Genomic DNA, 12,574 nt, shown 5'->3' with positions numbered 1-12,574 from the left:
GAGGTGTGTAGCATTAGCACCATTAAATTTAATTTGCGGTTCTCTTCCAGTTAATCTTTATTGATTAATCCATATGCAGGAGAGTACAGGCTCTGACCTGAACTTTCAGCTCAGGTACAAAATCATTATACTGATATCAGAATTTGTAAATAAGCTGTAAACTATAACGAGTGATGTTAATTAGGAAGAAATCCTTCCCTGAGAGGGTGGTGAGCCAGTCACACTGATGTGCCTGTGGCAGTGATGCTCAGAGGTGAAATATGGATCTTTGTTATCTCTCACTCTTCTTGTGTTCATCCCCTGGTGATTCTTCAGTTGCTGATAAGTTGGTGACCCAGGACAGAAACCTGGCCACCCTCTGGTGCCTCAGCTGTCTCTGGATGGTGGTGGGGTTTGTTCCTGGCCTGATGGAATCTATTTTTCTTTATGGCCTCTGTGAGCCCAGCTGGTCCCATGACGTGGGATGACTCTGCACCCACAAGAAACTTGTTAAAAGCAGTGGGAACAGGGTGAAGAACTTAAACTGGAAATAGGCTAGGGACTCAAAGTGTTGATTGAGATCCACATTTCCCCAGAGGGTAAAAAGAGCTCAGGCTGGAAGATTAGGTTCTGTCTGCTGCTGACACTTCTTGCCTGTTACTGTCTGGGTCTCTGCTGTGCTGAGGCTTGACTTGGCCAAGTGCCTCTCTGGGGGTTGGGACTCTCATTAGGTTTGTTTTTCTGGCTGCATTTTGATTAGCTCAATAGTTCTATGGGTTTATTCTAACAGGATTCACAGGAAGAGACAGCGGCTTTGTTTCAGGAGGCTTAATTTCCAGCTTTGTCTAATTTGTAAACTTCACTCACCACGAAGGCAATGTTAAAAATGGAGCATTAGCACTGGGGGAGAAGTGAGTTGAGACAAGGTGTCTGTTTTCCAGTGCACTGGGCATGAACAGTAGGGAAATTATTGAATTAAGGTAATGTATCTTTGGACTTCTGTAGTTTTGATTAAGAAGATTCAAATTCTGAGCCCAAAGGAGCAGTGTCATTGCTAAATAGTCTGTCCTAAAAGACTAAAATGTCTTTTCAGAAAAGACTATTAGAGCAAAACTATGGAATGCAGAAGTGAATTGAGCTGAAGTGGTTATTGTCAAGCACATAAAATTTGCATAGCATCTGTATTTATTAGAAAATCTTTCCCACATTGCAATGAACTCAGATCAGATCTCCAGGCAATTCCCTGGTGTACAGTTAGAGAGCCCAGTTCTCACTCACATCAATATTCAGCCAATTCCATTGGATTTGAATCCTTGAATTCAAATTCTGGGCTGAATGTAATCAGCATCATCACATTAGAGGGACAGTTTAATAGGCAAGAAACTGTGGCTGTGGTGGATGACAACGTAAAGGTGCTCACCCTTCCAGAGTGCCTGGGAAAAATGGGGAGAATATTACCAACAGTGTGGAGAAATGGTGTTGGATTGCTTCTTACCAGGGGCTGTGCCTGACAAAGGCACCTTTCCAGAGCAAGGATATGGTAGCCTTAAAAGTGAGTCTCCTTACTTTCCTAAGCAGTAGGACAAAGGAGTTCCACAGCCTGGGCTTGATGTTGTACCTTTACTCTCCTCCTCACCCATTTTGGATGTGTGTTTTTTTGTTTTCCCCTTTACCACTGTATATATCCCCAAACCTTCAGGGAGCTCTCCAGGAATGCTCCTGCTGCAGGTAAATTCTTCCTGCCAGTCAGTCTTTGAGAAATGTGTCTGCAGCACTTCTTAACCTTTGCAGCATGTAACTTACTGCCACAGCAGAGCAGGATTCTGGAACCAATATTTGCACTCTTCAGACTGGGAAAGATACCAGACAAACTGGTCTGGCCTATCATATATTTTATTTTAAATTTTGCTATCCTTTGCCATTAGGTCAGGATGAATTTTGTTGGAAGTTGTTATTTTCTTGACCATGGAGAGTCTTTACTTCCTTTTTGCCTTCATATTTTTTCCTTCTGATTTCTACTTGCAAAGCATTTTGCTCAAAGTTTAAGGTTTGAGAAATTAGCTTTTCTGAGGTACCCTGTATATAAATATTTTTAAAAATGAATTTTAGTAAATATATCCAAACTACAGTAGAGAGTTGTAGAGTAGTAGAGTTTGTCCATATAGTATCAAATCAGGTCATGATCAGGTTCTGAACTGTACCTGCAGTTCTGCTATGGATTTATCTTTACTGGAATTACCTTGTTTTGGGTGCAATACCTGTGTGTAAGAGATGCTCACTACCAACTTTCAGAATCTTTCAGCTCTTCTAGTGTCTGTAGGACCTTCATTAGTTCTCTTCTGGATTGAATCCATCACAGCTACAGGCCTTTTTTAGCAAATAGTGTTATCTCACCAGGATAGATGTGCCCCAAGCAAACTGTGGATTAGCCTTTTTTGTTACTGTTAAGCCTCACCCTTGGACTTCATTTTCCAAGCCTGATGGGAAAGGAAGAGAAGAATAGTGCCTGACAGTTTCCTTATAACAGCCATGAAACAGCTGTGATATTGCTGCAGTCAGCACAGAGATTTGCACAGCATTTCAGCTCTGCTGGGCTGGATTTTCCAGGTGTGCTCACTGGGCTGGTCTGCCTTTCCAAACACAGGTACCCCACAAGCTGCAAGAAGTGCTGATCTCCTCTGTAAGATGTGCAACTCCCCTGAGCTCTGAGTGTGGTGTGATTTACTGCCATAGCAGCCTCAAGAAATCCTCTTTCCCCACTACATTCTTCTCCCCCTAAAGCTCATTCAGCCTCTGCCAGCTCGTGGTTTTAAGCCCAGGAAGTGAAATGAGCAGAAAGTCTTTTAGAGCAGAAGTGGCTTTGTGTGCCCAAGCCTTGCAGCAGGGCCTGCTGTCCCATTGTCAGCAGGGAGAGCCCAGTTTATCTCATTCCCACCCCAGAACACATTTCCTGGCTGCTGCTTTGTGCTCCCTGGGCTGGCACTTGGCAGGATTTCCAGCAGAGCCTTTCGAGGAGCTTTACTTGCTGCCTTTGATTTTCACGTACAGATCAGCTGTGCCCTCTCAAGGTTAAACCTGCTTTGTCTGGCCCTTTACAAACCAACTCTTTGCATTCTTTGGAAATGTAGAAAATGACAGGAAAGTCACACTTTGAGGCAAACACACAGCAGCTGTGGGGATGGATTAAATAATCTGAATGTGCTTGTTTGAAATGCTGCTTTCAGGACATAAAGGTTATCTTTTTCTTCAAAACTACCAGCAAAGAGCAAACAACCTATTGAGACAAAGTCCAGTGTTAACTTGCATAGGGAAAAGTGATTCTGGTGCTGATTTTTTCAATGAGTTCATCAAATCACATCCAACATACATAGCTGTGTATCCTACCTGATAGTTTTTTGACTCACTGTGCTCTAAATTGAATGCTAACCTCTCTTGGATGCCAACTCCTGTGAATTTCACCAGCCAGCCTTGATTCTTCACCCATTTCTCCTTCTGTCTTTGGAACTAACACCCACCCTTCCAAGCCCCTCTCGTGTGCAGTGCATTAAACATCTCCTGTCCAGAGACAGTCTTTGCTTGCCTGAAAAGCCACCAGGTTCTTTTGGGCTGCCACTGTCCCCCTGGCTCTCTGCAGTGCTTTCTGTGTGTAGCATTGCTATTTCCCTTAGTCTCCCTCATTAAATAGCTCATCTCAGCTCCTTTCTCATGACCAACCCAATCTGAAATCCTACTGCTATATTTATTAACTTCAATGAGATAAACTCACAGAACAGTCAGGCAACAAAACCCTGCGTGGGAAAAAGCCAACACTCAGGCTTTTCACACAACACAATGCAAATCCTTCAGGAATTGGTGTTTGTCCCACAAACAGACAGGATTTTCTAAAGACAAAATAAGGGAGAGTCTGCAATTTCTCTTTTGTTTTACTTTAAGAGGCTGTTCAGTACAAATGGAGACGAGAGAACAGGATCTTAGTTAGCTTGAAATCACTGAAACCAAGCTGAATTACACAAAAACTTCAGCACCTGGATTTTTAATCCATGGAAGAAGAGGTATCTGTCAAAGCTGGTTCATCTGCCATCTGGCCTGTAATTCCTGTACCTGCCTCTAATCTTGGGCTGATTTTTGCTGGCACAATTCCAGAATCAAATAAAGGGGACTTAAGCTCAGTATTTTCAGTTTTACGTGCTTTCCCCATAAGTCAGGAACTTTTAAACTGTATATTTTGAAAAAATCTTTGCAAGTTTATTTTCTAGCTTTATTTTTGGTCGGTGAAAATTACAGAAAAGTCATTTTAGGTTTATTTTGGTGGCAAGTTGCTGGTAGTTTTAGATGAGTGACAAGACTTTGGCTGATCCTCTTGACGTCCTGTGATCTCATTTGTCTTTGAATTTCCTGCTTTTCCCTATTGGTTTCAATGGGGAAAAAAGGTGTGTAGGATATGTCTGGTGATCTGATGGAGATATCTACAACACCTCCATTCAGTTTTCCTCCTCAAACATCTCATTTCATCACCCTTCACTTGAACCTGGAAAGTTCAAGTTTTCCCAGTGAGACTGGGAAAAAAAATGAGTGAGAATACTGGGATGGATTTTTAACACCTCCTCCCTCCCAACTTCAGGATGGTTTTCAAATTTTTTTAAAAAATAAATTTCTGATTTTTTTTTTGTTTGTTTTTTTAATTTCTTTTCTCTCAAGCAAATTAATTATTTGAAGCAGTTGTCGTGGGCTGCTGACCTTGGCAGTGAAAACAAGGACCTCAAGCCATGGGTTATTCACCCTGAAAAAGGGAGAGCATCAATTTGATGTAGCTTGTGCAGTCCTGAATGGTTCAATATGGCATTTCCTCAATGCCCATCTGCTGTTTTCTGTAGCTCATACTGCACAAAGCCTGAACACGACCCACCAGAGTTATGTATTGGATATTTGTTAGGTAAATTAACGAGTTCATAGTAATCTCTGCTTCATATTTGACAAGATGCATGTTCTGGACATCAACAGATGCTGGTTTTGTCAGTTGGTTTTTTTGTTTTTTCCTCTACTATTTTTTTCCCCTCTACTCCTTTTGGTTTTTCCTTCTAAAATGTTGCAGCATGGATTTTATTAGAATCCAGGTTTCCTCTGAGTTTTCTGTTCTCAGGTTTTATTGCTGTGGCTCCCTCAGCATCATCCTGAGGGGTTCATAATCCCTGACACTTGCCCTGCCTTTTCCAGATTTTCCTGGGCAGTGGAGCTGGGAAGTCCCCATCCATCCATGGTGGACAGGAAGGGAGGTGACTCTCCCCAGGTCACTGTGTGAGTTATGGCTGCTCTTCTCTCTCCCACTGATTTTGATGAACTCACTGACCAGCAAGTTTTTCACAGAACCAAGATCCTCAGCTGCTCCCTGTCCTGTAAATAGCTGAAAATTGGGTTTGCACGGTGAAGGTAGAGCACTTGATTGCTAAATTTCCTTTCCCAGTGGTGTTTACCTGTGTGTTGGCTGCCTGGCTCACTGAAAGAACACTTTCTTTCCCTGAAAGCTCACACCTCCTCCCCCCATCCCTTGCCCTTGCTTGTACAGAGCAATCAAGTCAAAAAAGATCTTCTGCAGTTGACAAAAATCCAGGCTTTTTTTTGGTGCAAATATCCAAAAAGGATATTTGGTAAGTAAATCCCTTGAGGATGTTTACTTAGGGCTTGTTAATTAGAGGGGTAATGATAATTTCAGAGCCAACTTCCAATCCCTTCACACAGGTGTTGATATTCCATTGTGGAAAAGAAGATCCATTTTGCCCCAGTGCATGCTCATCATTTCACTCACCCAGATACTCCTTTTTTGGTTAGGGCTGTTATGAAACAATAACCTGCAGAAACAATAATTCCCTTGAAGCTAATCACTGCTGGAAAGGGGAGCCTTGCTTTCCAGTCAATGACTTTGATGCCTTGGGTAGTTCAAGTAAGGATCTGCCTTGACTGACAAGACCCTCTCTATAAATTTGAGCAATTAGACATCCCAGTAGCAGCTGCTGGGGAGATCTACTGATCACAAAGCTGACAGAGATTGCAGTGCAGCTCTCCTGCTGCTCACTCTGACATCCTGAAACACCAACTGCAATTTAGAACTGCAAAGGGGATTCTGACTGCAAGGAGTTAGGTGAGTGTCTGTGTGTGTTTGCTCCCTGTCATGGCTCTGGCTCATGAATAAAGCAGCAGGATTTGCTAAAGTGGCAAAGGATAAATGTTTGATTTGTTCTGAGGTTTGTCTGTTTTGCTCTCATATACCTTCTTTTAAAAATAAGGAATTTTAGCATTTTTTTACCCTGTTGAAGCTTGCATATAAACACACTCTTTAATCACATGTAAGACTCTAGTGTATACATGGTCACACACATGATGCAAACATCATGTGCTGATCTAAAGCTCTGATTTAGCAAAATGAAATAATTTGGTTTAAAAGGAACTTAGAGACTCAAGCATCAGCCAGGCAAAAGGCAGGCCCAGCTCACCTAATTTTGGTCTGTCCAGCTGAGCACAGACACCAGCACACACCACGCTGTGCCCCCTGCACTTGCTGACTCTCTCAAAATTAGGTGTCTAATCTGGGGTTTCTAAGATAGATATATTTGAATGCAGTGATAATATGTGAATTGTAAAATGCATCTTGTGGCTTAGAGCTACTTTCCAGCTCTTTTTTTGACAGAGGAGGTGTTCCAGAGAAGTTGCTTGCTTTCCTTAGCAAGAAAGAAGGTCAACAGCTATCAGAGGGTCTTGGTAGATGCTGAGCTGCTCAGGTGTGAGGAGTTGAAGCTTCCTCTGGTCCCCTTGGCCATGTCCCCTGCTCTGACCAGCTCTGATTCCTGGCCTGGCAGCCTGGGTTGGGTCAGAGCTGGCTGCAGGGCAGCGTGTGCTGCAGGGACAGCAATCCCCTCTGGCTGTGGCCCTGGGAGAGGAACAGCACCAGTCCAGGGCATGGGGTGTTGGTACTGGCAATTCCAGTAACACTTCTGGGAGATGCTGGGATTGTAGCACAAATTCAGGGATGCTTGGCTCTGAACTCTGCAGCTATTGGCATTGTGGGAACCCAGGGCAGCCCAAAAGGGGTGCTAGAAAGGATGTGCTGCAAAAGAAATCTGCAGTATGGAGATTTCAGTGGGGCTGAGGCACTGCCCAGTGACTTTCTCTATCCAGGCAACTCCTGCTGCTCGGCAGGGAAACACTTCACACTGCTGCATTCTGTGATAGACCATTTTACTAAGATTTTCCACTTCTGGGAGTGGGTGACCACTCATTCCTCCATCTGCCCCTTTTCCTCAGGCTGAGTGAGGATGGGAAGTGTGTGTGAAGGGAGGAAGGGCAGACACTATCCCCACTCCACCTGACCCTATCCACCTGCACTTCTTTCCTGCTGGGCAGTGCTGGCTCTGCCAGGAATGGCTGACCCTCCCCTCCTGTCCCTTCTGCCCTCAGCATGAAGCTCCCCTCCGTGATGCTGGCCACTCTCCTGCTCCTGCTGCTGCCCAGCTGCAGTGCAGCCACCACAGCCTCGGCCATCGACCTGCGGACCTTCGTGGGCTGTGCTGTGAGGGAATTCACCTTCCTGGCCAGGAAGCCTGGCTGCCGAGGGCTCAGGGTCACCACGGATGCCTGCTGGGGACGCTGTGAGACCTGGGAGGTGAGGGGCAGGGTTGGGGTACCCTGGGTCACCTGGGGACATCCCTGGCTGGTGTTTGCCCCCCAGGAAAAGCCCTGAAAAGGATCCCACCCCAGTGTCCTGCTCTGTCACCCTCTGGTCATCACTGCCAGCGTTTGCTGTTGGTTGTCCCCTCCCTCCCCATGGAAGCCATGTGATGATATTAATGAAGCACTTATGTAATACTCTTACTACGCAATCTGAAAGCCTCTTACAGCTTGGACACTTAAGGAGAGCAGGACTTTATTACTTCCCTTGAAAAAAAAAACCAAACTCCTCTGAGATTAAGATGGAGCTCCTGATTGATGGGTAATATATTTTGTTCCAAAAAGCAAATCCCAGAGATAATGTCTGTTTCTAATTTGGTCCAGTTGTAAGTTGCAGCCCTGCATAAATATGAAGTACTTAAGTTTTAGGGGTGTGCAGAGAAAAAGAAGGAGCAGAAGAACATCTGCACACATGTGAGAGAACAATTTTCTGACTCTCCTTGCCTTTCTGCAACTGGAAGGCTCAAGAGGCCAATCTCATTTCAATTTATTTGAGAAGCCTCGAGTGGCTCAGAGGGGTTTTGTCCCCATGAAGACAAGGACTCTGTGTAAGTGACCAGAGGAGGAGCTGGGCTGTGTGTGGCAGCTCTGACTCCCCTTCTTTATGACTTGGTGGGATGGGGGAAAGGGGTGAATCTATCTGGCTGTGGGTTCAGCAGCTTCCAGAAGGCACCACAGCGTGTTTGGATGGAGCCTTTGTAAGAGGAATGGTGTCTGCACATCTTCTTGCTGAAATGCTGCATCTGTTCTCTCCCTTGCTGTCCTTCTTGGTTCCCAGGGAGAGCTCTTTGCACAATACAAAGAGAAAGAAAGAAATCAAAATATCTCCTGGCTGAGCTACCTTATGCACTGGACTCCCATTCCTGTGTGTGCTGCCCATTCCTGGAGTCTGTGGAAAATGGGTGTCCCTGTAGAGGAGAAACTGATTTTTCAGCAAAACCAATGCCACTGTGATACCACAGGGCAGTGTGTGTTTCAAGGCTCCAGGCTCCCATCACCTCCTGATGGCTGAGTTCTCTGGCCCAAGCTGTTTTTCCCAGGAGGAGCTGCAGATTTCCACGCTGGCTGCTGTGCCAAGAGCTTTCCCCACAGTGTATATCCATTGGGATTTATGGGATGCTCAGCCTGACAGGGAAGACTAGTCTAAGTGAGAAAAACCCCAGCTTTTGGCACCTGGATGCCCTTAGGTAGCTTGTGCACATGGAAGGGTTTCCAGCAGAACGTGTTTAATGGAAAATCAATGCTTTTGGAAGAAAGCAGCTGCTTTTGGCAGCATTTGGTCCAAACACTCACACTCTGCTGAAAACCAGCTTTTGGGATAATCTTTTGTCTTCCTTCAAGCAGGTTTTAATTGAAGCTTTATGCTTTAAACAAACTGAAACACATCCATGCACCCACTCCCCTCCATGGCAAGGCTCCAAGAGGCAAGTATTGAAGGATGGAGCCTAAAAATCATTTCCACAGCCCCTTCCACCTGATCCAGTAGCTCCTCTGTTTACACCAAACCCCCCAGAGGAAACTGGGGCTCCAGATGTTTGTCTTTCTCCCTGCATGAGTCATTTCCCCCCACAGAAACCCATCCTGGAGCCTCCTTACATCGAGTCCCACCACCGCATCTGCACCTACAACGAGACCAGGATGGTGACGGTGAAGCTGCCCAGGTGTGCCCCTGGCGTGGATCCCTTCTACACCTACCCTGTGGCCATCCGCTGTGACTGTGACATCTGCTCCACTGCCACCACCGAGTGTGAGACTTACTGACCTCCCTGCCCTGCTCGGGCCAGGAGGGCACAGATTCTGCCCCTGCTTCATCCCCCTGGTGCCTCTGGAGGGTGTAAATCAGCCCAGAATTTGATCTGTAGTGCTCCTAATCGCTGATTTTTCTGGGCAGATGAGGCTTAATCCCCTCTCCTCATGCTGTTCAAAGCATTATTGCTGTAGAAACCCAGAGCACAGCCTTACAATAGCAAATCCCGTGGTAAAAAGGAATGATGCAGTTTTCCATTTCCTCATGAGCCTTTCCCTCTGTGTGACCTTTCTCCCTGCACAAAATGCTCATGGACTGGTCACTGGGGTGTGGAAATACCCCACGATTGCCTCCTCCATAGCAGCCTTATTCATCTGGGGTTTAGCTTCTTCCCATTAACATAAAAGCAGTTACCAACATTTCCACCACCTCCCTCTCACCCCCATTAGTTAATCTTACCCTGCAGCCATTCAGGAATAACAGTCAAAGAAAAAGGTCTCAAGGCCAATGAAATGGAAATAAGTATTCAAATCACTACCTTGAAATTAGGGGGAATGCATACTCAGCCATGACTCAGCCAAAGGCTTAAACTCATGATTAAGTGTTTTGCTTAATATCAGTGGGCTTTTACAGTTAAGCACACATTTCAGTGCTTTGCTTAATTGGAGATATTTTGTTGAAAAAAAAAATCTTACCTCACGAGGGACAATTCCAGAAAAAAAAAAAAAAAAGAGAAAAACACATTAAATGTGCAGAACCATCTGCTTTTGTCCAGGGACTGGAGAGGAAATGGCTTCACATGGACTCAGCAAGACTCTGCAGAGCCCAAGGCATCTCCTGACAATTTCCAGAGGCAGAGGGACCAAGCCAAAGTGCAGTGATCATGGTTTGGTTTCACTGAGCCCCTGGCTGAGGTGGTGGGAAAGAGGGGCTTGGAAAGGTGTTCCCACAGCTCCCTGAGCTGCTGAGCTCCTGGAGCCCTGCTCCTCTGAGGATGCACAGAGCTGGGACACAGCCAGATGTGCTTCCAGGAAAGCTGTGGAGTGTCCAGCAATGGTTGCTGAGACAAATCCAGGACAGGAAAGAGAGCAGACATTCCAAAGGACAGCTCACACCTCCTCAGAGCTGCTCTTTACAAGCTAGGGGGACACCTGGGCGCTGCCACAAGAGCTCCCTGTGACCACAGCCACACAAGTGCCTTTGTTCCCTGCTTCCCACCTGCAGGAGGACATATTCACATCCCTCCCTCCTTCCTCCCCTGAGAAAAATGGGAAATTAAGTGAAAGCAGGAAGGTTTGCCAAGTGGGAGAGGCTAGCAGGAGCTCACAAAACAAGGACACCTTCTCAGATAGCCATTAGGAGGGAATTGCTGCTGAGAGTGATACCTGCACCTGCCTTCCACCACTCAGTGCCTTGTCTTCTCGATGCATTCACCTTCATTTCCAGGGATGTGTGCTTGAAACTTCCCCAGGTGTGCTGTCCTCATTGAGACAGATTTAATTTAACCTGTAATTTATTAGTTGATATAATTTGTTTTAATCTGTATAAGCTGCACTGTGACTGAGTGGAGACAAGGTGATTTTACCACCCTGCCTTCTGTAATCCTGAATAGAGACTGCTGTGCCCAACAGGAGCAGTTTTTTTGCTGATGGAGAGTTTAACCACCCATTAAAAAGTCCTCATGTTTTGTTTCAAGTTGCTAAAATCCCTCTGATATTGTTAACTGGCATCACTATTATTATGGGAATCCTGCAAGTTGTTTTCTGTCCTTAATAAAACCCAAAACTGTAGTATGAAAGCAATTTAAAACAATGTGTCCCTCTTTTTCTGTGTGTAGAGGTTTCTCACGTAGACTATGTATAAACTCCTTCAAACTCTTTGCCAGAGCTGTGAACACCTGCAAAACATCTCCTCGGTGTGAAGTCATTTCCTTCACTGAATTTCTCTGATGGAGTCTGGCTGTGCTGCAGTCTCAGGATTAGAGGTAGGGTTAGAAAGTGGCAAACTTCCTTCCTCTGCAGCCAGCAGGAAATCAGGGCTGTACCCAGACATGGTGAGACAGAAGAAACCTCAGCAAGTGATCAGAAGAAAACACTGCAGGGTGGGAAAAGGGTTTTGACTGATGCAGGCAGACTGGGGAGCACAAGGGGGAGGTGGGGAGGATGTACTGACTGAAATCAAGTCAGCAAAAGGCTGCTTTGAGATGATCTTTCAAGAGGGAGAGCAAAAGAGATGTCATGGGTTTGCCCTAGGTGACAAAAGTCCAGTCTGGACTGCAAATGTGGAACTTTTCCCCCAGAAATTATTGCACTAGTAGGTCTTAATTCTGTTAAATTCCCATCAATTTTGATACTTAAAATCACAGAATAATTTGAGTTGTTTCTAGCCCAGCCCACCTGCACTGAGCAGGGACTTATTTCACCAGGTGAGGTTGCTCAGAACTCAGTTCAACCTCATCCAGAATGTTTTCAGGGATGGAGCATCCACCACTTCTCTGGCCAGTGTTTCACCACACTCACTGTAAGGAATTTCTTCTCTATATCAACCCTCTTTTAGTTTAAAACCATTACTTTTTGTCCTGTCCCACTTTGTGACCAGGTCATTAGCTTTCACATCCTCTGTGCTGCAGCAGGGATAGTTTGCCCTGCTCAGAATTTGCAGGGAGTCAAAAGCTCACACATTTCAGAGCATGAGAATTTTGCCAGGCAAACTTCATCTCCTTGGGAGCATTTTAATGCTCTTTAAAGCCATGGATTTAGATCCCACCACCCATCCTGCCCAAGGCAGTTGAACAGCCTGTCTTTGGTGTGTGTAAAAAGGCTGCAGTGCTTTTTTGTTAGGAGTAAACCTTGATTATGCTTTGTCTTTTCTCTGTAAGTGCTCCAGGCAGGGCTGGTTAAACCTGCTGAGGTTCACTAGCTGTAGGAACATGAGAAGAGCCTTCCTCTGGTGAAACTTGCTTTGGCCCAATCAATATCAGGGATGTTGGTCAGGAATGGTGGCATTTCCAGACTTAACTTGAAGACCAGCTGGTCAATGAGATTGCTTCTGGTGTTGAAACAAATTGTACTGGACAGCTGGGCAAAGGCACTTAAAAAATTATTTTTTATATATATATTTTTTAACAAG

General features: G+C 45.2%; 1 protein-coding gene across 2 annotated transcripts; it reads left to right on the top strand.

Moving 5' to 3' along the window:
• The first annotated feature begins 5,792 nt into the window (after positions 1–5,792).
• On the top strand, positions 5,793–11,186 carry GPHB5 (glycoprotein hormone subunit beta 5). Of its 2 annotated transcripts, none has more exons than XM_085061134.1 (3): positions 5,793–6,115; positions 7,436–7,633; positions 9,271–11,186. In XM_085061134.1, exons 2-3 carry the CDS (start codon positions 7,448–7,450, stop codon positions 9,457–9,459), a joined length of 375 nt encoding a protein of 124 aa, XP_084917260.1. In that variant the 5' UTR covers positions 5,793–6,115; positions 7,436–7,447; the 3' UTR covers positions 9,460–11,186. The 2 variants fall into 2 exon arrangements, with proteins under 2 accessions (XP_084917260.1, XP_084917259.1); XM_085061133.1 differs by having other exon boundaries at positions 5,795–6,115; positions 7,429–7,633.
• The last annotated feature ends 1,388 nt before the right edge of the window (positions 11,187–12,574 follow it).

Source organism: Lichenostomus cassidix, chromosome 5, assembly GCF_008360975.1.
Source record: "Lichenostomus cassidix isolate B80296 chromosome 5, HeHo_3.0, whole genome shotgun sequence".
Lineage (NCBI taxonomy): Eukaryota > Metazoa > Chordata > Aves > Passeriformes > Meliphagidae > Lichenostomus > Lichenostomus cassidix.
Note: the sequence above shows the minus strand (reverse complement) of the source record. Positions and strands in the feature narration are given on the sequence as shown.

What these genes read in the sequence shown, in the direction of transcription:
- GPHB5 (XM_085061133.1), top strand. Translation starts at nt 7,430, where the DNA reads ATGAAGCTCCCCTCCGTGATGCTGGCCACTCTCCTGCTCCTGCTGCTG. An exon ending in GACGCTGTGAGACCTGGGAG is followed by an intron (nt 7,634 to 9,270) that starts GTGAGGGGCAGG and finishes TTCCCCCCACAG; the next exon opens with AAACCCATCCTGGAGCCTCC.